This window comes from Cercospora beticola, chromosome 3, assembly GCF_033473495.1.
Source record: "Cercospora beticola chromosome 3, complete sequence".
Lineage (NCBI taxonomy): Eukaryota > Fungi > Ascomycota > Dothideomycetes > Mycosphaerellales > Mycosphaerellaceae > Cercospora > Cercospora beticola.
The window spans coordinates 3,390,561-3,416,998 of record NC_088937.1 but is presented as its reverse complement, the minus strand read 5'-3'; the positions used below and the strand labels follow the sequence as shown (position 1 = coordinate 3,416,998).

Below are 26,438 nucleotides of genomic sequence, written 5' to 3'. Positions count from 1 at the left end.
GCGAGCTAAAATGTCTGGAGCTTGACCTTGCCACGCAGAGAGTCACCATCAAACATCGGCCCTCCTTTTGATCTTTTGCTTTAAGCAATTCGCATCAAGTTCTGCAGATTCATTGTGGCATCATATGGGTGACGACAATTTCGCCATTACTGTTGTTCTGCATGTGTGAGCTCTAGCAGAGACGGTGACAGCAATCGCCATCGTTCCAGGCGGCCTGAATGACACCCGTGAGACAGCCTTGTCCCATGGCTGTTTCAGTGTCTCGAAAGGTAATCTTTCAGATGCAAGGTATCTGTGCGCGCTCCAATATTGGAAGAGAAGACTTGCAACGATTCGCCTCCTCGTCGCTAGGAGCGCAGATCCCAGTGTCGATTCCATTGTGCTTTCTCACGGGAATAAACATTTGCTTCTAGCCAACTCGAGTCATATCAGGAACCCCGAAGGGCTGTCTGGACGTTTCGAGATTCGGGTTTTGCTCTCTGCCTGCTAATTCTGAAGCAGTCCGCGTCAAGTTCATCCATTTCGTGATCTTCTAAATGGCGCTTGTATCGGCAAGAAGACGATTTAGATTTCCCAGCAAGAACAGGCATCTCTCTACGGGCATCAGCAAAGGACCTCGACGTCAACACGCAAGCCGCGTTCTTCCAAAGTGTCCTAAGACGACCACTACCACTACCATTCGCGTTACTTTCGACAACATCAACTTCGACAAATGGGACAAGCATTTATGGGCACCTCACGCTTTTCGTCTCTCCGCAATCGAGCCCCTGAGATCACTGCCATTCCTGTTTGAGGCTTTGGTTCAGCAAAGAAGCAGTAAGGACGTGTATCTCAGCCAGATGTTGCTCAGTGGGCAGCACGTACTGAAGCTTTCGAGCAATATTGTACAGCTCGGGGTCTGCAGCAACGTCATCGTATCTCTCGACGAAGACCCGCGAATCGAGCTACTCAGTGATCTCTTTCAGGACTCAAGAGCTCCCGAGCTTATTCTCATCGCACGTGTCAAGTTGACCATACTGCAAAATTGTCAAGGGAGCGGCCCCACAGACGAGCAAATCCAACACCCAAGGTGGCACGATGTGACCGATGACTATCGGATACTTCGAATCGGCTCCGTGCCTCTTCGTAACGGAGATGAGGCTGAAATGGCAGAGAAAGTTTGCGACCATCGACGTGAAGGGATCGCTTACATGCAAGCCCTCACGGTCTGGATGGATCGCAAGTCTGGAGGACTCCATCTCAGAAGATGCCACGCTTTCGACTTCGACGATTTTTGTATTGGAAATGCGTTCGAGGACACTCAGTGGAATCAAAGAGCATTCAGCAACAGAGACTACTTTCTCGGTCGTCTCCAAAACGTGCAATGCCGGCAAGGGTCGAAAGAGGATTTTGTACAGCTCTTGGAGCAGTCGCTACACGATGAGGATGAAGACGCCCAGATGGGCAGTGGCATTCCCCTTTTGCCGACATACTGCTACAACAAATTTCGGCCTGCTCAACATGGCTTGGGCTTGCTGTCCTGGCCGAAGCGTGGGATCGATGTTGCTGCAACTTTTGTCGACAGATATGGAGGTGTCCGAAACCTCAAGTTCCCGCAAGATATCCGCATCATTGTGGAGGAAAAAGACTCATTGGAAGATGTCATCGAATGTCTGCTACAAGAGATCAATCGGCAAGGCTGGGAACATGGAACCTACTTCAATTCTGCGCGGTTGTTTCGTGCTGAGCATAGGGGGAAGTGGAAAGTGAAGCTTTGGATCATGCCACAGACCAACCAACGCAAGATGTATCAGTACCATTCCGGGAATCTTCTTCAATTTCTGAGTCCGGCAATCACGGTTCGTCAGGATGACAAGCGGCTCTATGTCGAAGCTCAGATTGTACCCGCAGATCACATGTGAAAGTCTTCATCAACCAGCTAGCTTCTCTGATCTTGGACACTCTAACCTGAAGACTTTTGGTTGCAGTTCGATGAAACCATCCTTCGGAAATGGCGCCTGCTCGATTTTACAGGCTATTTGACACGTGAAGGAACTATTTGGAATGCATGTTTTCTCCGGCCACGTCCATAGAAAACATTATTACTTCCCATCACTCTGTAGAGCCGTCTGGAATGCATTTGAAGTTTGCTCCCAATGGAGACAAACAGTTTCACCAGGCAATAAGATGATCGTCTTCAGTTAAGCATAGTTTCAGCGAAGACTGCCTCCCAGAGATTCCTACAACATGGCGAGAACAAAACACACAGGCAATCGACCGATTACGTTTCGAATTTGCAGATATGCCAATGGGCAGAACTCAAGACAGAACGATGATGTCGTTCTGGAGTACCAGCTTTCTGAAGCTGGTTCTCGAAACCCTGACCACATGGTAAAAGTACATGCACCAGACCAAGCTACCAAAAGATGCCCAACCTGACCAGATATAGGATGTCATCGAGAAGCTCTTCCCAATCCTGCAAATGGATCGTACAGCCGTTCGCAACATGACGGCACATCTCGGCGACCAACTTTGCAGTCAGCGGATGCTTGAACCGGTTCACGAGTTGGTCCGCATGGGAAATGCCCTTATCGGCAAAACGATCATGTTACACGTTGACCCCGAAACTAGCAGTATCGCTCAGGCTGCTGACGCAGGACCTTCTCAACATGCCACCAATCGTCGCTCTGTACAGACCTCAAATAGAGGGAAAGGTCTCAGTGCCGCAGCAATCGAGGCTCCAGCAACTGGGTCTGGGTCTGGGGCGGAAAATCATACTTCTGAGAGCGTCGAGAATAGCAGCGGAGACGAAGAACCCGCACCGGACACTGGCAACGATGAGGTTGAAGCAGGCTCTGATGACGGGCACAGACCATTTGTCGATTTCACGTTCAAGGGCCGAAAGTGGTCGAGAGAAGAGAAACGATGGAGAGGAAGTTCGAATATGGCGGAGACTCAGATTTCGTGCTCAGGTCGGCGTCTTCCTTTTGATTTCACCGATCTGGTCAGCGACTTGATCCTAACCTGTCGGAATATCCTCCAACGAAGAATCAACAGGAACGAAGAACTAGTCGAAGCTGCCAAGACTGGACGCCTGAGTGTCCCGTTTCGTGCATCCATCGAGGCTCCAAATGCATTAGACATGTGGGTGTCACTGTCTGATGACAGATTCAACGTTCGTCAACTGCGAGACCTTTTCCGCGACCTCTCACAAGCGTACGACCTGCGAGTACACGTTATTTTCGACGTTCAGATGTCAAAACGACTTCCCAAAGATTCACATGAACGGGGAATCTGGCAACCATTATACAAGCCGTTTGAAGTCGTTCGCGTGGGCAACAAGAAGAAGGCCAAGAAGGCCGAAAAGCCCAAGGCGGCGGATGAGATCGATCCAGAGAGGCCGCTCCTTGCTTGGCGTTGTGCAGGAAAAAATATCGACATGGAGTTGTTCAGCATGCATGCTTACGACTTCGGGAAATACTGTATTGGTGACGCTGATTCCTTGTATGTCTTCGAGGAAGAGAATTTCGGTTGTCGTCGCACGTTCCTGAAGCCATTCGATGGTATCAAGACGTGCAAGGAGTTCCAGCAGGCTATCAAAAGGTATCTCAAGCAGGAGCCGCTTCCAAAAGTCGGTTCCGGAGTGCCTTTCATTCCATCATATTGCTTCAACAATGTCGACGCGAGCAATTTCGATGGAACCAAATTCGGCATTGAAGATAGTATACTTGAAGACGAGTCTGAAGTGGAAATCTTTGTGCGCTGCGTCAACCATCTTCCATCGCCGGAAGAATTTGGCGAGCGGACAGACTTTATCGACTTCCCGGAAAGCATGTCGGTTAAGGCTGCTCCTCACAACGAGATGGAAGAAGTCTGGAAGGCGATCGCAGACGAACTCCAAGCGAAAGATTCGACCAAATTTGTTGGGTTTCTTGACTCGACCCGCAAAGACAAGAAGAAGCTTTACGCATCGGCTGCGCTTTGGCAGGAACCATTCGAGGATACATGGAACAAGCAGCTGTGGGTATCGCCGCAGTTGAGGAATGCTAAAGAACAAGATCGCAGGATGTATTTGTTCGCCAACGCCAAAGCAGAGGAAGGCGAATTGCCAATCCCGCTGTCCAGGTTCTTGAATAGACGTCTGTGGAACGGTGGCGATCACCGCTTGTACGCTGAGGTCCATTTTCTGCCGAAGCGACTAGGGGGATGGCCAGTCACTGGAACGATTGTGGGCAAGGCGCCGCCTCTTCCGGGACAAGCCAGCACGGCGAATCGTGGAGCAAATGCCGGCGAAGAAGAGGACAATCTTGATGAGGAGATGACTGGGAAAAGCGGCGAAGAGGCGCAAATTGAGGAGGAGGAGGAGGAGGAGGAGATCGAGGATGACGAGGAGGATGGACAGGCGGAAGGCGAGATGCAGTAGGCCTTTGCATTGGTCCAAGTCTTCAAGGATCCGAAAAGACCGGAGTTCTACAAAGCAAAGAAGTGTAACTCTGCCGCAAAGAAGAAAGTCATCGCCAATTGGAGCTTTTCTTTTGTAATAGGATGGCGGACGTTATCCTCTTCAAGTTGTATCCGAATACGATGCCTACATGTTTACTTGACTAACACCGACGGAGGAAATATAGATCTATCCACGGCAACGACACTTACGTTTGAAAGCTGCCCGGTCTTTCCATGATTTTGTGATTCAAGCAATCTGGACACGCAAACAGTTCAACTTTTGATACAAGAACTCTTGCCCTCCGCAACTTCTCTGACTATCAATTATCGTTTGCTCAAGGTCAATTGCATCATGGAACGAAATGAGAGTGACGAAGAAGCCGAGGGACAACAGCCTGAGATCAGGATTCGGATCTGTGGCTACTCGGGGCAGCTTTCTGATTACCTTGTCGATGCTGTTCGGTGGGACCAGGTCGACGTAGCACAGGTACGTCTGCATTGAATTGCATGAGATTGGGAGAAAATGGTATGTTTTGACCATTTCCAGGGCCTCATGGAGATGATTCGGGAGGGAATTGGCTTACAGCAAGAAGCATTAGCGGAAGTCTTGGTGCACTATGAGGGTGAGAGTTGTAACGAACAATCGCTGAGGCGATGGAGTGACTTGGACCTTCATGAAGTAGCATCAATGGACAGGACACTTTGTATGCATGTCGGACCCGCCTTGTCCGATTCTGACGAGAAAAGCGATTCGGATGCCTCACTGTACATGGTCAACTCAGTGTCTCGGCAAACTGACAAGCAAAAGCGAGCGTCCACGACTGTAGCACCAGCAACCAGCGAAACTGAGGATGCATCGAATCAACCATTGAGCAGAGACATACCAAAATCTGCACAAAAGCACGGCAAGTCTGACATATCCGCGCCTCGAAGTAAAAACATCGTTGATTCGACCGGATCTGATCCTCATGATGACTCCTGTATCAATTTCACGTTCGAGCGTCAGAAGTGGGTGAAGAACGACGTATGGCAAGACGCGTCACCCGCAGAGAGAGATGAGATCTCATGGGCATCATGCTGTCTCATGGCCCGGAGGAATACTCTATTCAGCGACCTGGAAGAGATCATCAAGAGTATTATCAAGAAAAAAATCGACGGAAACGAGCATCTACGCGCTGCAGGTGAACGGCGCAAATTGCAAGCACCGTTCTGGGCAACGACACAGTTAATACAGCGGCCAGGGGTATGGGTGTCTGTTTCTGATGGCAAATTTAATGTCCGGACGATCCAAGACCTCCTCGTCCACCCGAACCATGTACTCATCTTGCACGTACACGTGGTCTTTGACATCAAACTTTTCAGACAATCGTTGAAGGAGGACGTTCAACCCATTTGGCAGACGCCGTTGCAGCCTCAGCTCGTTCGACTGGGCAATGTAGTGCATGCTACCTCGAAGAAGAGGATGAAAGGCCAGCACGATGTCGGAGATCCAGATAGACCTTACTATGCTCGGCGTGAGGGAGCGATCCAGACACCAACCCTACATAGCATCCACGCATTCGACTTTGGGGATTTTTGTATTGGAGATGGTCTGTCCGTTCAGGCCCACTGCGACTTCGACTTTTCCAGACATGATCTTCTCGGCCCCTTCGGCAAAGTGGAGAATAAGGAGCAGCTGTATTGGGCCATTGCAGTTTTCCTCAATCAAGAATTGCCGCCCCAAATCGGATCCGGAGCGCCTTTCATTCCACCTTACTGCTTCAACCAGATCGATAACAGTAACTTTCACGAGACAGACTTCGGTATCAAGAACGCATTCCTCGCTTCGGACCAGGAAGTGAAAGTGTATGTGCGCTGCGTAGGGCACATCAGATACGTCAATGACCTTGGCACTGTCACCGACCTAATGGCGTTCCCAGAAGGGCTGAAGCTTGAAATGGCGGCAACCAGTACCACACGAAACGTGCGCATTTCGATCGAGTCCAGGCTGAGACAGTTCAAGCCCCCCGGCACAGTTCCCCTCCTGAATGAGACAAGCAGCCGCAGCAGGGCGATTTATTCTTCAGCTGCACTCTACCATAAGCCACTCGCAGGCACATGGGTAGCAGAGTTGTGGATCTGTCCCCAAATGTTCGACGTCCCAAACGACGCCCGAAGGATGTATAGGTTTTCTGAAGCAGAAGGGCAACAAGAGTCAATTGCACTCTCCAGATTCTTGCACAAAAAATCCTGGGAGAAAGGAGACCGCCGGTTATATGTTGAGATACACATCCTGCCAAAGTATTCATCCAATTGGTCCATTACTGGGAGCATTGTTTACCAGGCGCCTGAGCTCCGGGATCGGGCTGGCACGCTGGATAACAAAGCTGGTGTCAGCGGAAACGGCCCAAACTATGACGATGAGAACAACCAGGAGGGGGACGAAGAAAAGGAAGAGGAGACAGAAGATGAGGACGAAGACGAAAATGTGCTTGCGGAGAATGAGGACGAGGAAGAAGGCCAAGTTGAAGACTAGTTGACGCATACTGTTCCGGGTCTGCTGTTGTTCGGTCGGCACGTGGACACAATGAACGCGAAAGTATCGAACGAGTGCAAATCGACTAGCAAAGGTCAGACCATGATCATTAGCTGAATGGTTTCTTGCATGGTTTTCTTTTCCTGAGTAGTATGACTATGGCCATATCGTAGCTTCAATGCTCCTCGTAGATGGCTTGATGGGAAGCTGCCACTCCAGAGAATGTGAGCTGGTGCCTCAATCAGCTAGCAATGTATTCCGCACAGATCTGGCTGCTCTTGAGGCTGGGCGATATCGCTTGATGATGATAGATGCTTCTACTTCCAAATGTTGGCATCGCAAGACGTGAAGTGAGCGTCAAACTCTTGGCAACCAAATGCCCCACCAGAGATCCGCCATATCTGTCTCAACCAGCCAATGTCGCCCACTACACCACCCTGCACACCGCCACCGCCATGGAGATCACACAGTTCGTCGCCAGCCACCGCGAGGCTCTGCTAATCGGCGACTACAATACCTACCGCGCCCAGCTTTCGCGCCAGATCCTGGCAACTCGAAGAAGACTCGGCCGAGCCACGAATAAGAGAGAGAAGTTCGCGGTAAAGCCAGTCAGCGCGGAGGACATTGGCAGCAATCATGAGTTTGCACGGCTGGTATTGCTCACCTCAGAGCGAGCGTGGGCGCATGCGATGCACATCAAGACAACCCATACAGACGACGCCAGTGGGCGAGGCATTACAGGCACGACACGGAGCCATCTCATTTCCCGGCTAAGCAAAGCTGCGAAAATTGCTCGGAATTTCGTGGGATCGCTCAAGGACAGCGCTTCGAATGCAACAGAGCAGGACAGAATTGAGGCCAGGGCATATTTGGCGACTCTGGCTGGGTCTGAGGAATTCGAGAAACACTCAGGCGGACACAAGTCCGATGAAGAGTTGCAGAAAGGCTGGAAGTTGTGTCTGCGGCATTACTCGGAAGCACGAGTCATTTATGCTGCACTCCTGGAGAAGGAGAAGAAAGACGTGTACAGGACTATTCTAGCAGACACCGTGGACCCGACTATTCGATACGCGGCATATCAAGCACGCCTGTCACGAACGATAGCCATTTCCACTGTTGCGAAGCGCTATTTTCCTAAAGATGACCAGGAGCTGGTTACTGCTGTCGAGAAGCTCGATGCGAATGCATTGCAGGACACACCAGCACCCAAGTCAACGGATGAAGGCCAGACAGCACCACAGGAAGTTCCGAACAGTGTCTCCTGGCGCGGCCGCACCGCAAACATTGTGGACGCTTCCATCGGTCAGGCACTCGCGAGCGTGACTGCTGCTGAGCAAAGGCTACGTTCATACTTATCCTCGAACCCATCAGCTTCCTCACGGGATCAGGCCAACGCTTATGACGACGTTCTCATCGCCTCTCAAGATGCTGCGGATGCGACAAAGCGAGCCATCGATGAGCTTGAAAAAGAGCGCGTTGAGGAGAGCGATGCGCGAATGCAGGACCTGCGTGTGACGAGCTTGTCAGTGAACTACGACCTCGTATCCTGGCGAGTTGGCAGGTATCGCATCCTGATCGGCAAGGACGATGGGCTGTCTTTCGGTGCACAACTCCAGAAGAAACCCCGACACGCGCGCAAGGATGGCAAGGAGCATCCCGACAAGGAAGAGCCACGAGGTCGACAGCTTGCGCGACTTCGCGAGCGTGTTGTGCTTTATGATGCCATAATCCAAAGCATCAACTCAATCAAGGAGCTCCGCGGAGCTATGAGGGACGAGAGCTTCGTTGCCGAGCTGGATGGCAAGGCCAGCTATTTCCGTGCACTGAAGTGCCTCAACATCTCGTATTCACATTCTCTGCTTGACAACCATCTCAATGCTTTGGCGCTATTGAAAAGAGCTCAAGACTTGGTTGCAAAATTCGCTTCCTCGGCAGACGCTCAGCACAGCAATGCGCCGCCAACATTGGATGTTCACGCTGCAGAAGCGTCTCGTCTGAAAACCCATGTCAACTCACTCGCTTCTCGTATGCATGCAATCGTGGAGATGCAGACGTTGGAAGCCAACTCAGCACTCGCAGTCAAGAAGAACATGACCTCGGCCGAGCCGGTTGTCGAACGCCTGAACGACTATCCTACGCCTGGCACACAGGTCGATTTGACCAACCTGGTGAGATATCCTCCGAAGATTGAGCCAGTACCTGTGAAACCATTGTTTCTGGATGTCGCCTTCAACTACATCGACTACCCTGGCAGAAAGGCGCAAGCTATCGTGGCAGAACAGGCTCCTGTGGCAAACAGCGCTCCGGAAGAACCCGTGCAGCAGCAGCAGCCACAAAAGAAAGGCTGGTTCAGCTTCGGACGATAGCGCCAGTCCATTGCGGCATCAGCGCGAAGGGAGCGAGCTCTGTTCATCGCTATATTCTCAATCTACCGCAATGAGATGTCAGCTGTGGACAGCAGTCGATCATAGTGATAGAGTCTCGTACGAACAAGGCCGCGGACGAATTTCGTGGCACCAGAAACCCAATCCATCTTCCAAGCATGCAGTTCTGGTGGCGCACGGCTTTAAACGCCAGACGCAGCAATGCGCGAACGCACCTGTGACTCAAACTTGCTCCTCGCTTTTGACAGATTGCGTTCAATATTTCTGTGCCTCTCGCACAGTCGCACTGCAGCGCGGAGTGCTTATACGAGCCTTGAATGTGCCTAACCGAGACCCATTTTTGGAGTGCCGGCAGCTCCTGCAACTTGGCAACCGCACTTTCATGCACCCCGCATTCGCCTGTGTCCAGTGGCCAGAACAAGTACCCTGTTCGTATTATGTCAACTGTCGACCATTCTGTTGGATGTGTTGCAGCTTACGCGACGCAGGCAGAAAAGAAAGTACAACATGTCAGCAATGCATAGAGGCTTGAGCCTTGAGGTGGGCTAAATTGAGGCCTAGACTAGCTAGCGGCACAGCACACATGAACGCGCCCAGCCGAACACACTCTTCGAGCGATTGACTTTATTGTTGCGGTACCTGTCCCGCAGCGCGCTTCTCGGGACTATCTATCAGATCCGGACGCAGCTCCTGCAGGCCGATCCTAGGACCAAGCCGTTACGTGAGACATGCCGTCTTTGCCAAATCCTTCAGTAACCCACAGCAGGCCAGACCGGTCAATCGCCAGCTGCCGTACTGAGTCCACGGATCCTACACCAGATGGTCATCATCGATTGCACTACTCCACCTGGAAAGAATCGATACAAGAAGCATGAACGGGGCCTGGCCAAAGGCCTTACATTCAAGTACCTTGGTCAAGTGCTTACACCTTATGGTCTGCAGAACCTCAACTCGACTTCCGGCCAGGTTCATGCAACATGATGCTGGTTGTCTTCACGCCTGACACGTGGTACGACATGACGCGACCATGGCCCAATCGCTTAGCCATGAGAGATCCATAGGCGTTCAGCCCTGATGTCTATGGCTGGCAGAGATTGTAGACTGGACATGCGGCCGTGACACATTGGTCCAAACCTGCATGCAGAAACAATTCTCCCCAGCTATGCGGTGGAGTAATCGACAAAGGAATGAAAGGTGCTCGAACAATCTGATTGGTATCCTGCGTGGTAGGCGGGCTGAACCAGCCTTCCACAACGTCTCTATTTGGAGAAGCATGCACATGCACGCCACGTGCGGCCAATAGGCTACACTTCATCGGGCCTGGGTCCTCGCATCAACTTACTATGCAGTCTTTTTGTGGCAGTCCTTACCCCTCTATTAAGCTCTTTTCAGCTGTCTGCCAAGGCTTTTCTGCACGTACGGCAAGCCACAGACACGGCCCGCAGGAGTTATACGACATTCCTATGACATATTTAGTATGGCTCTGAAAATAGTTGGTCGTAGAGACGGTAGAGGGCTGCGAGCTTCGAATCTATGCTGCCGGTTGACGTATAGGCTTAGGAGCATACCATGGTCAACGTGAATCAATTCTGGAGCGGCCACGTTGGTTGGATAGAAACACACACTCACTTCCAGATATGATGCCAGGGCGCCGACACTGAATCGCCGGAACCATTCACTTACTGTCCCAAGTTCCGAGACATGCCGTGCTCAGGTTGGTCGACATGCTTTCCGCGCCGTGGAAGAAAAAGAAGCTTATAGGACAGCTTGGAAATCCTCCGGTCTGGAATACCGCCGTGCCGCTCGCGTAGTTCTACATGTGCATGAATCGATCACCCACGAGCTCGCTGGCAGGCCATACCAAATACGAGCATGACTATGCCGTACTTCTGCTCCCAAGACCGCCACAGGCTTCAAAGGGAGAAACCGCCAAGTCGTGGATTGCACTCTGTCCTAGCGATGCACTCCAATCGTCGCGATGCACGTCGAAGGAAGAATATTGGAATGCTGCATGACAGGGCTAGACCAGATCAATCCCATGGGCGGACTGTCTCGGTCCGTAGAACAATGTGAGAAGGCTGGTAGAAGGCGATTCGGTCAGAAGTCCGCGGGATAGCTGTCACAAGGCTGAGTTGTGGAATAGAGAGGTATATAGCGTCTGAGTGCTGGGTGAAGTATACACTCTCTCTGACCAGAAGCACCTTTCGAGAGTCTCCCAGCCCATCCTCGCCTCATCGCCATCTGCCTCGGCCTCCTTACTCCTCTCGCTTTGATACCACTATCGTTCGACATCAATCAACATGAAGTTCTTCTCCATCTTGGCCCTCGTTGGCCTCGTTGCCGCCAATGCCATCCCAAACAACTATGGCGAGTGCAAACCGAAGACAGTATACAAGGTACGTCGATGCCCTACGACGATCAATTGTCGATGAGTGTAGCTAACGTCCATCTCAAGAACGTTTACAAGACGAAGACTGTCACCGACTACAAGTACAAGACTAAATACGAGACTAAATACGTCCCGAAATATAAGACTGAAACGAAATATGTCACGAAGAAGGAGACTAAGAAGGAGACCATCACTCAGAAAGAGACCAAGAAGGAGACTATAACTGTCCCAACAACAATTACGAAGAAAGAGACCAAGAAGGAGACCATAACCGTGCCCACAACCAAGAAGGAAACCAAGACAGAGACCAAGACCGAGTACAAGCCAACATATGTTACTAAGTACGAGACAAAGGTAAGCCTAGTCGCGAAGAGGCATCTCAAATCCGCAAAACCCCCCTCAGACATGCTCGTTACTTTCCACTGACTTTCTTGATAGTACGAGACAAAGTATCAGACCAAAACAGAGACCAAGACGGAGTACAAACCAACATACGTTACTAAATACGAGACAAAGGTAAGTGAAATCGCGAAGAGAGGCGTTCCCACTCCGCGGAAAGATCTCTCAGACCTGTTCGGAGCTTCCACTGACTTTGTTGGACAGTATGTCACGAAATATGAGACGAAAACCGAGCACAAGCCAACATATGTCACTAAATACGAGACAAAGGTAAGCATGGTCGCTCCAACGCATCACTCCCAATCAGCACAAATTTCTCTCAGACATACTCGTTACTCTCCACTGACTTGCCTTTGATAGTACGAGACCAAGTATGTTCCAAAGTATCAAACTAAGACCGAGACTGTTACCAAATGCAACAACGGATATGAACCAAAGCCATACTAGACGTCGTCTCTTTTCACCTTCCTGCAGTGAGGGGACTGAGAAGATCTTGTTGAGTTGGCTACCTGCATGTTGGACCTCTGTGAGGCATTTATTACGACTGATGCAGAAAATATGATGTGAGCGAGGAACGATTCAAAACGGGTTGACGGGATATGTTTATAATGACATTGGGATGGGCAATGATCTGATGACTTGACACGATGTTGAAGAACAACATGATGTAATGACACTCCTTAGATGAATAGCAAAGCTTGATGCTTGCTTGCATGCATGGCAGATAAGACATGTATCGAAAGATATACTGAGGCGAGACAGTACTCAATTGACATTGATCGGATCACATCAGTATGTTGTTAGGTCTGCACGCTTTCCATTGGCTGCGGACTGGGCTCCGGTCCCGTCCGGCAGCACGCGTCCGCGTCCGCCGCGCGACGCCGCGAGCTGATATCAACTTCTGACGCCGCTCTGAATCTTTTTCTTGGTCAAGCGATTCGCCACATCGCCTATTCGATCACCACATCCGGCTTTGCGTCCCTGACAACGTATGCGACATGCGTCGACACATACTCTTTGATCCGCGGTCACCTTAATTGGTAGTACTGCCATCGCAACTCCTCAAAGCACCTCCAGCGCGCCCACGATGGACTTCCTCCAGTGCGCTCACGACGCGACTGCCTGCCTCCTGCTGTGTCTTCATCTCTCCAGTCTGGATCTCACTCAGCGCCGATTCTATCTGGGTCTGCTGAAGCTACCTTTTCCTCACCTGCTGCCTCGCTGCTCACTCTGCGATACCGGCAATGACGATCAAGCGGGATTCCCACGCCGCTTTCGGCGAGCCAGATCCCCTGCTCGACAAGTGCAAGAAGGCCTTGCAGCGCGCTGAAGAAATTGTCGGCAAAGCTATACCAGATGAGCTGTTTTGTCGAAGCCATGGTATATCCAAACGAATGAAGATATGAGGCTACCAATTTCGGTAAGACAGATCGGGAATTCACCTCTGCCAGGTATCGATGGTCGAGATCCTGAAGTTCTGGGGTCCAGCCAGCATGGACGAGAGTCCACCGCCGGACAACTACACCATCCTCCTGCATCGCATGTTTCCATCAGCGGCATTTGTCAATCGCGCGTTTTATGCTGCAGCAAGGGCGCAATTGCCACCTCTGCTCACCTTCACTCCCGGCAAGCGATACGTCCTCCCTCCGCCCGGCACGAAAGCCATGGAAGCACCAGAAGGGCCCGACGACAGCATTTCGGCTACCCTAGAGAAATCCTTCCACGTCTCGCCACAAGAGTTGCAAAAGATCCGTCGTTTTGCCATCCGCTGGGCAAAGTACACTGTGCGAAACGAGTACAGTAAGACTGATCAAAAGTTCACCTCTTCCGGGTAGAAGTGCTAACCTTGTCTAGATCCGCCTCAGTTCAGACAATCTTTCTACAGTTTCAGGGGTCACTTCGAAGCGTTGGCAAAGATATTGCACCCGAAGTGTATCGTGGAGGTGCACGAGGTGGCTGAGCAGTGGCACAAAGATTTCTTCCTCAAGGCGATCGACGACAGCGATACCCCTGGTCCTGATTTCGGCCACTGCACGAGTGATGTCGTGCCAGAAGATTCCGACGACGACGCAAGCTATTCCGACGACGAACTTCTAGAGAACATCTGCTCTACGACGAAGTTCATCCGCACCACACGTCGCATTGATCGAACGATAGCAGTGAAAGAGCTGGAGACTGGGGACTGGCGCGCAGATTCGGCGGCGACACTACCACATTCCTCGCATTTGCCGATTGGGACCAGTGGGTCAAGGACAGAGCGCGATTCGTCAGTCGGGGAGCAGCCGTCGCCACATCGACGTGATGGATACCACTAGCCCTTCAAGTCCACATGTGTTGGAATGCAATTGTGACTTCCGAACATCTCATTGTGCAACCAGATCTCAAAGGCTTGTGAAAAATGAAGTGAAGTCTTGCAATCGCACCTTTCCATAACATGGAAGAACTTACTAGCATCGACGGTTGCCAAGGCCCGCCTCCACTTCACTTTCTCTTCGCTGAACTACCTTGACTCCGACATCAACATCGACAATAACGGCCACATCGAATCGACACTGACAACATCCAATGAAGCGGCATCACGAACGCGCGATATCAGACCTGCCACCGCTCGACACGGCATCACTCGTCGAGGTACCGCTCGACGAGTAGCCCTCAGCAAAAAAGGGAACAGAACCGGTCGAAGAAGGCCGATACAAAGGAATTGTGGAGGAGTTGGCGGATCTAGGGAAGGGTTTCGAGGTAGAGGGCACACCCAAAAGGAAGAGTCCACTCCAACCCAGCCCGTGCCTGCCTGCAACAACAAACATGACCCCATTGTCGTTGAGGACGACAGCGACAGCACGAGCACCGATGCATCTGCAGGCGACCGCCTGCTCCCCATGTCAAAGAGAGAGCGGCAAGCCGGTATGCCGCAATTCCCAAGGGACAACATTTTCGACAAAGACAGACCCGCGCAGAACAACCTGGTCTGTCCATTGTTGGTCATGAGCGACGACAAGAACGTCCTCTGTTTAGCAGACTTTCCAGATGATGACGCTCTCTGTGAGCACCTCGAGGAGCAGCACGACGTGACGTTCAACCCTCATGACGCGGAATTCTTCGGTTTATTCACCAAGCAGGCCGCATTGACTCTGGGAATGCCACTCACACGAGAGCAGCTCAGGAGTACAAAGATATCTATGCCACACAGGGCATTACGGCTGTCATGACTGAGCTGAGAAGCCCGCTGCCTATGCCGACGACCATCAAGGAGACAGGGCCACTCACCAATTTGAGCGACCCAGATCGTATGCTTGCCGCCACGCAGCTCTTCTATGATACAACATGGCGAGCGAAAGTCCTTTTACCGGCGATGCACAAGATCCTTGCACAATTTGAGCCGAAGCTTGAGGACTTCGGACCGACCGACCTTCCTCGACATTTTGAACAGGTCTTTCACTCAACGCACTGTCTGTTGGCCATCAAATCTACTGACGAAGCCTAAGTTCTACCCAAAGCTGGTTGAGTTCCAAGGCTGCAAGCGACCAGAGATGGATGCAGAGGCCGGCGTTGTACTTGGTGAGCGACGCTCTGTGGATATTTTCATGTCCTAGCTCTGCCCCGAGTTGCTTCTTGAATGCTGCTCGTTGTTCGCACTATATGCAATGCCGAGGTCAAGGATTCAAGGAGCGATGCACGCGATCTGCTTGCATCTCTGCATATATGCATCTTTGGAAGCGCAGCAGTCTGGGGATAGACGACGAGGTAATAACATCGGATCTGCAAAGATGACGAAAATATGCCCTTCATCGCTCTGCTTCAATCATTACTTTGCTGCTGCTTGCTATTCGGGTTATATGCAATGGAGAGATTGCGGATACTCAGAGGGATGCAAAGGGGCCGGTACTCTCAGTTCCGATGGATTGGAGAGCCACTAGATGAGCATCAGCGCAGGGACGGAGACACGCTGGATTTCTGGAGAAGATGGAACATCTCCCATCTTCTCTGATTCCACGAAGCTATCGAAGCTATCGGATTAAAATCAGCGCAGGAGCGGAGGCACGCTGGATTTCCGGAGAAAATGGATCAAGTGCTATTTTCTCCAATTTACCGAAGCCATCGAAGCCACCAGATGAGCATTAGCGCAAGGACATAAAAATGCCGCATTTCCAGAGAAAACGGAACATGTCTCATTCTCTCTGATTCCACGAAGCCATCGAAGCCACCAGATGAGCATCAGCGCAGGGGCGGAGACACGCTGGATTCCCGGAGGAAATGGAACAAGCTTCGTCCTCTCTGGTTCACCGAAGCCATCAAAGCCATCAGATATCCCGATATCTTGCACTCGATGTGCATCATGAAAGTGTATGTGCGGGATTAGCAATGGCACAACAATTTCTTCCTTGAGGAGAACGACAATTAAAGCAGCTTGGGCCAATCATCATGGGTGAGCCACTCTTCAACGAATTCCACGCTCAGATGTTGCGATCACTCATGGAGCGCCTGTCGAGAGCTGGTTTCCCGATTGTTACGTTGGACTCTCAGGCTCGCCAGCATCTCGTCTTGTTCAATCCCGCCAACGACTACTTCTACGGAGGCAAAGTCAAGACTGTCCTCGAGCCTAACAACGAGAAGTTCGCTCTGCCAGATGGATACCACGATGCCTACGCTCGAGCTCTTGAAGCTGATCCTGAAGCCCTCCGTCCCCAGCTTACCGATGTTAAGGAGCGTATGATGTTTTGCAAAGTCAAAGGAGACTTCACACGTGCATCCGCTACGAAGTCCAAAGCGAACCCAGCTCTCGTCGCCAAGGTCATGCAAGTCATCACTGAAGCTCTGCATCCTGTCTACGGCGACAAGATGGAGGAATCAGTCTGCATCGTTGTGCCGTGGCGTCGTCAGTTTGAGCTGTACGAGGAGAAGTTCAGCAATCTCGTCACTGATGGCAAGTATACGCGTCAGCAGCTACCGGCTCTTCGAGCCACTGACAACGCCATGGGAAGCGAGGTCGACCATTTGCTGGCTGACAACGGACAAAGGAGGACATGGGCCACATGAAGGACAACCGCCGCAACTGTGTGCTTCTGACCCGTGGCATCAAGGCTATTTGGGTCCTCGTCGGCGAATTCGAGAAGCTCTCGTACGGCCGACTGGAGGAGGAGCAGCCACGTGAGATCGGTACTGGCAGCGTTCCCAGCGCTCAGTACAATTCCCACGCTTCACAGGGAGACTATGCGTACAGTGTCGACCCGTCCAGCGATTTCGACATTCTCGATTCTCCGCGAGACCTTCTGATCGAACTCGAGCGCGAGGCCCTCGAGCAATATCAGAGCGAGAGTGGCGAGCAGGACGAGGGTACCACTGTCTTGGCCAAGCTCAGCGACGAGGCGAAGGCTCGCATCCTCGCCATCATCGACATGCAGGTCAACAGAACGCTCGCTGGAGAGCAGGCTGATAAGGACAAGCACATGACCTGCAACAAATGCAATGAGATCGGCCACAGACCCTCGAACTGCACGAAGGAGCGTAGCACCGCCAATGTCCAGTGCCGCCGCTGCCTACAGTACGGCCACTACAAGTCTGACTGTGGCCCAGTTGCCTACGTCGTCGAGCCTCCTGAGCTTGAAGACAACGGAGGATGGGAGCAGGTACGCGCGGTTCACTGGAAACTAAATTTATCGAATTTCGCTCCTCCAACTGCCGTCTTCGCCTAGGTGCTGTGCTGTTCAACCAGTGGCACCGACGATCGTGTGCGTCTTGGAACGGATCGTCACGGCCGCGATGCCCGCGGATTTCCCCCGACTCGCCACCGATCATGGCAGAAGACTTTGACGACGACCCAGGCCATTCCGACGACGAACGCCTAGAGAACATCTGCTTGTCTGCAGAAGTTTATTCGCTCCACACGTCGTGTCGATCAAACGGTAGCCGTCAAAGAGCTGGAGATTGGTGACTAGCGCGCAGGCTACCAAGTTCCTCGCATCTGGCGATTGGGACTAGTAGGTCAAGGAGAGAGCGCGATTTCGTATAAGTACTACAATTGCATTCACATGACTATATGAACGGGGCGCTGACCAAGCCAAAGTCTCGGTAGCAGACGTAGCTTGAAAGCGGCTCAACACGAAGCATGGACTCTACTGCGCGAAGTGTGGACGAAGCACGCACGCTTGATCTGACAACTGCCCACTTCGCAATTGCTGCGCCAGTCTCGTAATTTGAATCAACATCTCCGGGACAGAGTGCGAGTCCGCCTCAGTACTGCAATAGCAACAGATGTTCATCATATTACAGCAAATAGCCTTACCCGCTTCATGTGCTGCGGTCTTCGCCGCCTCTCATCCTTCTTCTGCTCCGCCTATTGCACGACTCATTGGAAGTCAAAATTGTCGAACTTCGTCTCCCCCATTGCTGTCAATGCGTACGTACTGTGGCAGTGAAACCAATGCAGACGACGCTCATTCGCATCTTGAAAGGAGTCCTCACAGCCGCGATGCCCGCAGACCTGCCCTGACTACTCGCTATCGATGGGCCTGAATTTCGGCGGCCTCCCGACCAAGCTCTCGAGTGTCTCATCCTGCAGTGACAGGCGGCAGCCTTGGAGGGACTCAGCCTTGTGGTCTTCGCAGAAGCCCTCGTTCTCTTCGTTGTTGGTAATGCAATTCTTTCTTGCCTTGTTGCGAATCTCGGCCTCGATCTCGCAATGGCCGAAGAGAACACAGCCGATCGACTTATCACAGAGATGACTAGTCTCACGCGTTTCGATGATTTTGCTGACCCAGATGCTGAGTGAGGTTGAGCTATGGTTCGTCAGGTGATCGCTTGCAGACAGCAAAATTGGAGCGGAAAGACATGCACACTTCGAGGCCCCTCTTCGCGCTCCTAAACTCATGCTTGCCTCGCTTCTCGACACTGAGTGCCTCAGAATGGCTCTGCACGGCAGAGATACGACTATCGATAAAGCCCTCCCGCCACGATCTCAGTGCAAGGCCTGCCTCACTTTCGAAGACGGAATGGCTCAGCTTGGTTGCGCAGGGCAGAGATAATAGGATTGAAATGCGGACCACATGTTCGGGCAGAGGACGCAGTGCCTCTCGCTTCTGCTTCGCTTTCCAACAATTGGCGAGGCGGACTTTGTCCTGATCGTTGCGACATGAAGTTCCTGTCCATCATGGCCAGACAGAACGCAGCCGACTAAACAACTGTACAGACTGTACTGATCCACGTGTTGAGGCTGAGTCTTTGTTTAGACTCGTGAGAAAGAGCTATCAGTGATCGAGTCTCAGATAGCTGTTTGCTGCGCTGCTCTGCCACTTCGCCAGGATAAGAAGCAGGAGATAGCTTGCGTCCACTGAGAGGGAGCCAATCTGTTCGCGATTGCTTATCGTAAAGGGTATAGTACTCCAGGCAGTCCATTGCTACGAGCCCCTTGGCATGGCCATCTCTGAGAGCAGAGAAAAAGCTATATGCTCAGAGAAAGGCATGCTGTGTGGATATTGATCATTGTCAAGCCACTCGTTAACGAAGTTCTGGTCCAGTGCATTCCGGATTGAAGGCAATCCATTCCCGCGCACCATTGGAGCCTTGAGCACCCGAGCATGAAGCAGCATATATATAACTAGTCTCTCGAGTCTCGATTGCTAATCATAATCATCGAGGTTGAATCCATCCTTGCTTGGCCGGAGTACGGAACGATCTGCATTCCATCCCAGATGTACCAAGTAGGTGGAGCTCCTTGCGGTTATGGCGACCTCTCAGTGTATGCGGTAGCTGAAATCGTGCTTCTCCGTCTGCATGTTGCCTTTTCTGGTTCGTACGAGGTCCGGATGCGAAGGCGGCCAGGACTCTATCAAGGCTGCGGTGCATCATGAGGGCTACTCTGGCCTATCGATTTCTGCGACTGGCGGTTGTAGCCTATTAGTGTATTCTCTTCCAATGTTTCGTGCGGCTTGCCGTTTCGTGGTTGACGTGGTCGAAGAGAAGGGGATGCATTTTGACGATTGCTTGAGGTGAAGCATCTGCCTTCGGGCCGCGCGTGTGTCTATCGACGTGGTGCGCTGTTTGACGTTCTTGAAACGAGAACGCGTTGAAGAGACGTAACAGCTGAAGTGTGTTGGAAGTCGCGCCTTCCCATGCAAGAGGTGGCTAGAACTAGCGTCGCGGCTTCACTTCCACCTCCTCCATCCGATCCTGATTCCAACCTCGACACCAGCATTGCGCCCTTCATCACTGCCCGCAGACAAGATGGCGACCGCCGCCGAACGCGCACTCAATGTCGCGGAGCTGCTCGAGCGAATCTTGTTGTCGCTGCCGATGAAAGACATCCTTCTCGATCAACGCGTCTCGAAGTTCTGGAAGGAGCTGGTCAAGAACTCGCCGAAGCTGCAGCAAGCGCTCTTCTATCGACCGGACTACGACACAGAGACATGGACGGCAATCGACTGGTATGAAATCGAGTACGTATCAGGAGCGTTAGTTCTCGAGGCTGTGGGTCCGCAAGTCAACAAAGATGCAGAGAGCAGTGATTGGCATCGCCAAGTCGTCATGGGTCGCGCCAACGAGTTACTCCTCCACTACAGGCGCGACTCCGAATGCGTTGTGCCTGAAAATGGAAGCTTCACATTTTTGATTCAAGACAGCGACCGTGAAGGACTTGACCCTTTCGTCGACGGCTACAGCCCTATCTCCATGGACGAAGACGAGGACTCATCCATAATTGCGGCGCTGCGCAACAAGAAGCCAACAGATAAGAACTTCAAGCCGTCTTGGTGCGGCATGTTCTTGTCTCAACCACCAGTTACTGAGCTTCAGTTCACCAACTGGTTCAGCGAGGACTCCACATTCGAAAATGGCGATTTCAAGAACTGCAAGAACGCTAAGGGCGTCACCGCCGATGACCTGATCGAAGCAATGTTTGAAGCATATGGCAATTGGAAGTTTCCCGACGTTCATGGTCAGCGTCTCTACATCTGGGATCCCATTGTCGCTCCTCAGATGTACTTCAAGCCGGACGAAGGTGTTCGGGACTTCAAAAGACTCGAGGACCTCACTGGGAGTCGATCGAACGCACTAGACTTGTGCAAGCAGATGGACCACAATCTCTGGACCATGAAGTACGGCGACCAGTTCGACAGACTCGTGAAGTATGGTCTGCTGAAAGAGATTACGCCCGATATACACGTCGAAGACTTCCTGATCCAGAAAGAGCACCTGCCAGACTAGTGTTTGCTGTGCACTGTAGCATGTGCAGCGGCAGCTTCTCCAGACTAGCTGAGGAAATAGACACCGTATCGAGTTTCGGAAAGCGCAGACTGCTGAGAGTCCATACGAATACAGGTTCAATTTTCGGTCTCATTTCGTTTTTGCTCCTTTGTTGTAAGAAAATTGAACGTTTACCGAAATACATGTCTTGATCAAAGCTCCCAAGTGGTGACGTCTTGCAGACGTGCTGCAAGCACGACCCTGAATTCCAGTATGTCCAGGAATATACCAACAATCCTGATCGCACGCTAAGACCAACAATGGAGTCGAACGTTCCACAAGATGACAGGCCACAACGGAAAGGTCTATATCGGGTCACGATCTTGGCCTACCGGAAAGATGGCATGTCTGAAGAAGAATTTCACAGACATTGGACGAATAGTCATGCTCCAAAAGTCAGCGAACATTTACGGAAGCATGGAATAGTTGGCTATACTCAAGTAATTTGGACTCACGTATAGACTGGTTGTTCTGCAATTGCTGATCCAACCCAGTACCACACTCCGTCATGGCTTCGAGCAGAAGCAAGAAGCCAACTTCCAACGCTAGGCGATTTTACTGTCGAGAACGTCGTGGATTATGACGGCTTCGTTGAGCTTCGAATGCCAGAGCTGAGTTGTTTTGAGAATGCCATGAATGGTTCGTTTCTCGGTTGTGTGGATGCTTAGCCGCTGACATTCTTGGCCAATTTGTAGATCCATATTATGCGGAGGTCGTCGCACCAGATGAGAAGTCGTTCTGGAAATTTGCCACTTCTAAGATCACTATCGGCTGGGAGGAGACCTATATCGATGCGTCCAAGGGCGGTGAAGTCGCCGCAATCGTCAAAGGCCAGAGCGGACATGATGCAAAGCTGAACCAAGAGCCATGAGGAAATCGACTAGTATTCAGATGAACGAAAACGAGGTCCCTCTGTTACTCATTCGTCCCGGCAACAAAGCACCGGCTTCACACATCCTCCTAATAACATTCGGCGTATCCGTCTTCTTCTTCCTCGCCACAACCCTCAACTTCACATAACTCAACCACCTCGTCCCATCTTCTTTCCGCTCAATACTATCATTCAAAACATCACACACCCACTTCACAATCTCATCCCTCCTCTCCCCTTCCGCCGGCTCAATAACATCCAAAAACTCCTTCCCAAGTTTCCTCACCCACCCCTCCAAACTCCCATCATGCCTCGAAACTTTACTAGGCTCATGATGCGTCCTACACTCCAAAACATCAAACCCCACAGCCTCCAACGCCTCTCGCATCCACTCCGCACTCGGACAAAACCAAGGATTCGCATCCCGTCGTTCATCAGAAGACATACCATAAATCGCCATCGCAGCTGTCAACGCCGTAATCGCCTCCGGAACCGTCCCCGCCGCTCCACATTCAAAAACTAATTTTCCTCCAGGTTTCAAGAGTCGATATATATTCTCAAACAAAATCGTTCGGTTCTCCGGAATGCGAAGTAGTCGATGTAATGTCGATTTACTGAATACCCAATCCCACGATCCCTCCCATCGTATCAGGTACCCTGGCGTTTGCTCCAATTTCGATAAATCATGTTCGATAAATGTTAAGTTCCCGTACGGTGATTTGTAGTTCGCATGTTCGATTGTTGCTGAGGCATCGTCGAGACCTACGACCAATCCGTTGGGGACTTTATTCGCCAGAGCGATCGTGACAGAACCATCTCCGCAACCGACATCAAGAATTGTATCTGTGGGTTGTGGATTCATGAGATCGATTACTGGTCCTGCGAGGCCGGAGACATGTGTGAGATCTTTGGAGTAGTATTTTGAGTTCCAGCGATTTTTCCTTCTTTGTTTTGCTGCTGCTGCTGCGGCGTCGTCTCGGACTTTTTGAGCTGCTTGTTCGTCGGCTACGATTTATCAGTCAATGGCTTTGCGATGTGTTAAAACAGATTGTACAAGACCAGAGTCTCCGAATGCGATATGGTAATGTCTGGGTGAAGACTGTCGAGTTTTGAGTGGGGTCCGCTGCACTCAACTTACTCATTATTCGATTGCGAAACGAATCCCATCTTGGAGGGTACTCAGCCAATCTCCTCCTGTTCGTTCTATCATACTCTTCGGACGTGGGTGGTGAGGGTAGTGCATTGAAATGCCATTCGCCAAGAGGATGCTTCTCGTCGTGGTAGTGAAACGACATGGCACGTTCAGCGAGACTCATCTTCTCCGCAAACGAACGCTTCTGCAGTGAGATCGTGGGAAAATGCGCAAAAGTGGGGTGCAGCTGTCAAGATGAACTGCATTATGAAGTCTGCATAAAAGAGTTTGTCAGGCTACGATATCCTTGTAGAAACCCCTGGCAGGAGGAGGTTTGGAGATTGGGGTCCGTGGGGAGTTTATTGATAGCTTCACAAGTGACGCATGTCAATTTGTACCTCCCACCCGTCCCGTTGCACAAGTATCGCGAATATAAAGTGCGGATGGAAGACAGCCCAAGGCACTGGCCGGTTGAACCGCGAAAGTATTGGGATCCCCATATCGCGGCTCAACCCTCATCGATCAACTTCACTCATGTCTGCGCTTCTTGTACCATTCTAGCAATCGGTTCCCTGCTTTGATAAGATAATAGTCGCCATACACCAGCCCGTGATCATAGCTGCGCTCGTCGCCAGCACGAGGATTGTTGTTCGCTGTAGCATGCATGAGGATAGCTTCGAATCCTCTAGAGATGTTGGTATTGGCTGGCGTTGACACATCTGTTGCAGCGCCCAGACCGGCCTCCGGATTTTGCTCATCTATGTCGGAATAAGATATGCTTCCCGCCAAGCCGAGGTTGATAGTGTCGCGCAATAGCTGAACCGCACTTTCACGATAATCGCGCTCGCAATTTGCTTGCCGCTCATCGATTGCATCCTGCAGCAACAGTAGACCGCTGGCTGCGATAGTTGCAGCGCTCGTATCCCTAGGCGTCACTCCAGCCTCGGGTTCTGGCACACTGAAATCCCAGAATGGCACACCATCTTCCGGCAGATGATCCAGGAACCAGTTCGCCACCAGCTCAGTTGCGTCGAGATATCTGCGTTCACCAGTGATCTGATACATCTCAGCGAATCCATGAATGGCCCACGCTTGACCTCTGGCCCAAGTACTGTTGTCGGCGAGACCCTGCGCAGTCCGACAGAGATAGACTTCCCCAGTCGTGGCGCTGTAGTCGCACACGTGGTATGTCGAACCATCAGGTCGAATGTGGTGTGCCATACTCTTGTCTGCATGGCTGATAGCGATGTCCAGCAAGGTCTGGTTGCCGGAGTAACGGCTTGCTGCTCGCGCCAGTAAGGGAAGATTCATCATATTGTCAATGATGACGAGGACTGAGTCAGCATGGGAAGCATTCTGACTAACAGAACTGTTTCGGTTGTCCCATGATCTGATCACGCCTGCGCCTGCGACGAAACGGGAGGCCAGATTCCCAGCCATTTGTGCGAGTACCGCTTGCCATTTTGTCTCATTGTTGTACTCTAGCGCCGACTCGAAGGGAAATGCCAGGAAGCCAATGTCATGGGTGTTGGTCAAGTTCCGGTTCGTGATCAGAGGATCAGTCCACGATTGAGCCATGGCCAACCATGCATGTAGATCTGGCCCGTGGCCGCGATGGCGACCAGGTCGTGTCTTTGACAGCTCTTTTCGGTGGTATAGTTGCCACAGACTATCGGGGAAAAAGCCAGCAGTCCAGCCTGACGCAGATGTGTTCACATATGTACCAGGTAGGTGATTTGGGTCATCAGCTAGTGCAGGAGTGTTGTTGTGTGCTCCATAGGTATACATAGGCCAGCCATTGGCACCCTCCGCGGGAGCGCCTCTCAGGGCTGTTCGCCAGATTCTAGCTTCAATGTTCTCCTCGTATAGCGGCGCATCTGGTTCCAGACGTGATGGACGGGCAGCTATGCTGCATGGGAGAACGAGCGACGTCCAGAGTGACAGCAGCATCTTCTGCACAGGCTATCCAATAATGATCATCAAGTCCATTGGTGCACATTCCAGCCATATAACTTCGTCTTCGCACTGATTTACACCGAAAGGATGTCCATTGAGCTGTGCTGTATGCCGATCTTCGGCTCCACCTTTTGCGGAGAAATCGTTTGCTGAGCGTCACGACTGTTCCACCAGCTGGCGCTCAAGCCTGCTTCTTGTTCCCTTGGCCGTAAGCACGGCAGCACAATGCGAAGGTGAATCGATATCGTCAAGGGCAGGAGCAGGATCGTATTCGCGAAGGCCGCGAACGCACCTGACATTCGTGCAAAGCCACTTTTTCTCTGCGGCTTTGTACATAAATTCGCAGATGCCGAAGTTCTGTGTGATAACGCCTTCTGGGTCACCGGTCATTTCCTTGTTCATATAGACGATGGCATGGCCGCCCTTAGAATCGAGAACAGTGGCCATATCCAAGAGTCGGTACCTATAGGTGGGCAGGCGATCGAAGATCTTTTTCCATGAGTCTAGCCACTCGGACAAGGTTACGAGTCGTTCTGGGTCGTTCAGACCTGGAAGGTCCTGTCGAAAAGCATGGTCTAATGCTATTCGGATGTGCTTTGACATGCGCTGCCACTCCGCATCGTTCGGATCCAGTCGACGTTCGTTGAGTGCATTCAGAAAGCCAGCACATATGCTTTCGAGGTGCGCGACGGTATCTACGTGAGGTTCTGCGATGCTTCCCATAGTCTCGACGGGCCGGATGATGATGCGAAATCACTGTTTGCTTGATGGTGAGCTGCGGCCAGTCGAGCATGCTACGTGAAATGCTTTCCCCCAGATGCCTGTATACGGTGGGCGATAGACTCATGCTCCAGTCGTCCGCGGATCATCCGCAGCAGCTCCGTGCTTTGCTTATCAGCCTGCCCGTCCGGACAGTAATGCTGATAGAGCTCATGGTTTGGCATTCTGTGTTGTATTTCTTTGCCATCGAAGGCAGCTGAGCAGTATTTCACCAAGTCGGTTGGTGGACAAGTGCACAAGCGATTGCACGCGCCACGCGCCGTCTCGTCTCATGGCGCCGGCAAGCAGATGCCGACGTGCCGATCGTTCCGACACGTCGGCGAGATAATGTCGATAAGGCATTGAAACGAGCT

The 26,438-nt window shown here is 51.6% G+C and overlaps 12 protein-coding genes across 12 annotated transcripts; 9 read left to right on the top strand and 3 right to left on the bottom strand.

Moving 5' to 3' along the window:
- Window positions 1-839: 839 nt before the first annotated feature.
- Window positions 840-4,402, top strand: RHO25_005327 (uncharacterized protein; the record flags this gene model as incomplete). Its single annotated transcript, XM_023596235.1, has 2 exons — window positions 840-1,838; window positions 2,429-4,402. The coding sequence occupies 2 exons, from the start codon at window positions 840-842 to the stop codon at window positions 4,400-4,402; spliced, it is 2,973 nt and encodes a 990-aa protein (XP_023457165.1).
- Window positions 4,403-4,774: 372 nt separating this feature from the next.
- RHO25_005326 (uncharacterized protein) lies at window positions 4,775-6,937 on the top strand (the record flags this gene model as incomplete). Its single annotated transcript, XM_023596234.1, has 2 exons — window positions 4,775-4,909; window positions 4,970-6,937. 2 exons carry the CDS (start codon window positions 4,775-4,777, stop codon window positions 6,935-6,937), a joined length of 2,103 nt encoding a protein of 700 aa, XP_023457164.1.
- Window positions 6,938-7,392: 455 nt separating this feature from the next.
- On the top strand, window positions 7,393-9,303 carry RHO25_005325 (uncharacterized protein; the record flags this gene model as incomplete). The annotated part of the gene is made up of 1 exon (XM_023596233.2): window positions 7,393-9,303. One exon carries the CDS (start codon window positions 7,393-7,395, stop codon window positions 9,301-9,303), a length of 1,911 nt encoding a protein of 636 aa, XP_023457163.1.
- Window positions 9,304-11,621: 2,318 nt separating this feature from the next.
- RHO25_005324 (uncharacterized protein) lies at window positions 11,622-12,556 on the top strand (the record flags this gene model as incomplete). The annotated part of the gene is made up of 5 exons (XM_023596232.1): window positions 11,622-11,717; window positions 11,777-12,064; window positions 12,149-12,226; window positions 12,314-12,379; window positions 12,470-12,556. 5 exons carry the CDS (start codon window positions 11,622-11,624, stop codon window positions 12,554-12,556), a joined length of 615 nt encoding a protein of 204 aa, XP_023457162.1.
- Window positions 12,557-13,566: 1,010 nt separating this feature from the next.
- Window positions 13,567-14,424, top strand: RHO25_005323 (uncharacterized protein; the record flags this gene model as incomplete). Its single annotated transcript, XM_023596231.2, has 2 exons — window positions 13,567-13,909; window positions 13,964-14,424. 2 exons carry the CDS (start codon window positions 13,567-13,569, stop codon window positions 14,422-14,424), a joined length of 804 nt encoding a protein of 267 aa, XP_023457974.1.
- A 564-nt stretch (window positions 14,425-14,988) lies between these two features.
- On the top strand, window positions 14,989-15,593 carry RHO25_005322 (uncharacterized protein; the record flags this gene model as incomplete). The annotated part of the gene is made up of 2 exons (XM_023596230.2): window positions 14,989-15,211; window positions 15,268-15,593. The coding sequence occupies 2 exons, from the start codon at window positions 14,989-14,991 to the stop codon at window positions 15,591-15,593; spliced, it is 549 nt and encodes a 182-aa protein (XP_023457975.1).
- Window positions 15,594-16,531: 938 nt separating this feature from the next.
- Window positions 16,532-17,802, top strand: RHO25_005321 (uncharacterized protein; the record flags this gene model as incomplete). Its single annotated transcript, XM_023596229.1, has 2 exons — window positions 16,532-17,023; window positions 17,128-17,802. The coding sequence occupies 2 exons, from the start codon at window positions 16,532-16,534 to the stop codon at window positions 17,800-17,802; spliced, it is 1,167 nt and encodes a 388-aa protein (XP_023457965.1).
- A 2,527-nt stretch (window positions 17,803-20,329) lies between these two features.
- On the top strand, window positions 20,330-21,307 carry RHO25_005320 (uncharacterized protein; the record flags this gene model as incomplete). The annotated part of the gene is made up of 1 exon (XM_023596228.1): window positions 20,330-21,307. The coding sequence occupies one exon, from the start codon at window positions 20,330-20,332 to the stop codon at window positions 21,305-21,307; it is 978 nt and encodes a 325-aa protein (XP_023457966.1).
- Window positions 21,308-21,606: 299 nt separating this feature from the next.
- Window positions 21,607-22,217, top strand: RHO25_005319 (uncharacterized protein; the record flags this gene model as incomplete). Its single annotated transcript, XM_023596227.1, has 3 exons — window positions 21,607-21,786; window positions 21,841-21,985; window positions 22,042-22,217. The coding sequence occupies 3 exons, from the start codon at window positions 21,607-21,609 to the stop codon at window positions 22,215-22,217; spliced, it is 501 nt and encodes a 166-aa protein (XP_023457967.1).
- Window positions 22,218-22,233: 16 nt separating this feature from the next.
- On the bottom strand, window positions 22,234-23,512 carry RHO25_005318 (uncharacterized protein; the record flags this gene model as incomplete). The annotated part of the gene is made up of 2 exons (XM_023596226.2): window positions 22,234-23,222; window positions 23,356-23,512. The coding sequence occupies 2 exons, from the start codon at window positions 23,510-23,512 to the stop codon at window positions 22,234-22,236; spliced, it is 1,146 nt and encodes a 381-aa protein (XP_023457616.2).
- Window positions 23,513-23,877: 365 nt separating this feature from the next.
- On the bottom strand, window positions 23,878-25,299 carry RHO25_005317 (uncharacterized protein; the record flags this gene model as incomplete). The annotated part of the gene is made up of 1 exon (XM_023596225.2): window positions 23,878-25,299. One exon carries the CDS (start codon window positions 25,297-25,299, stop codon window positions 23,878-23,880), a length of 1,422 nt encoding a protein of 473 aa, XP_023457969.1.
- A 162-nt stretch (window positions 25,300-25,461) lies between these two features.
- Window positions 25,462-26,028, bottom strand: RHO25_005316 (uncharacterized protein; the record flags this gene model as incomplete). The annotated part of the gene is made up of 1 exon (XM_023596224.1): window positions 25,462-26,028. The coding sequence occupies one exon, from the start codon at window positions 26,026-26,028 to the stop codon at window positions 25,462-25,464; it is 567 nt and encodes a 188-aa protein (XP_023457970.1).
- Between the last annotated feature and the right edge of the window lie 410 nt (window positions 26,029-26,438).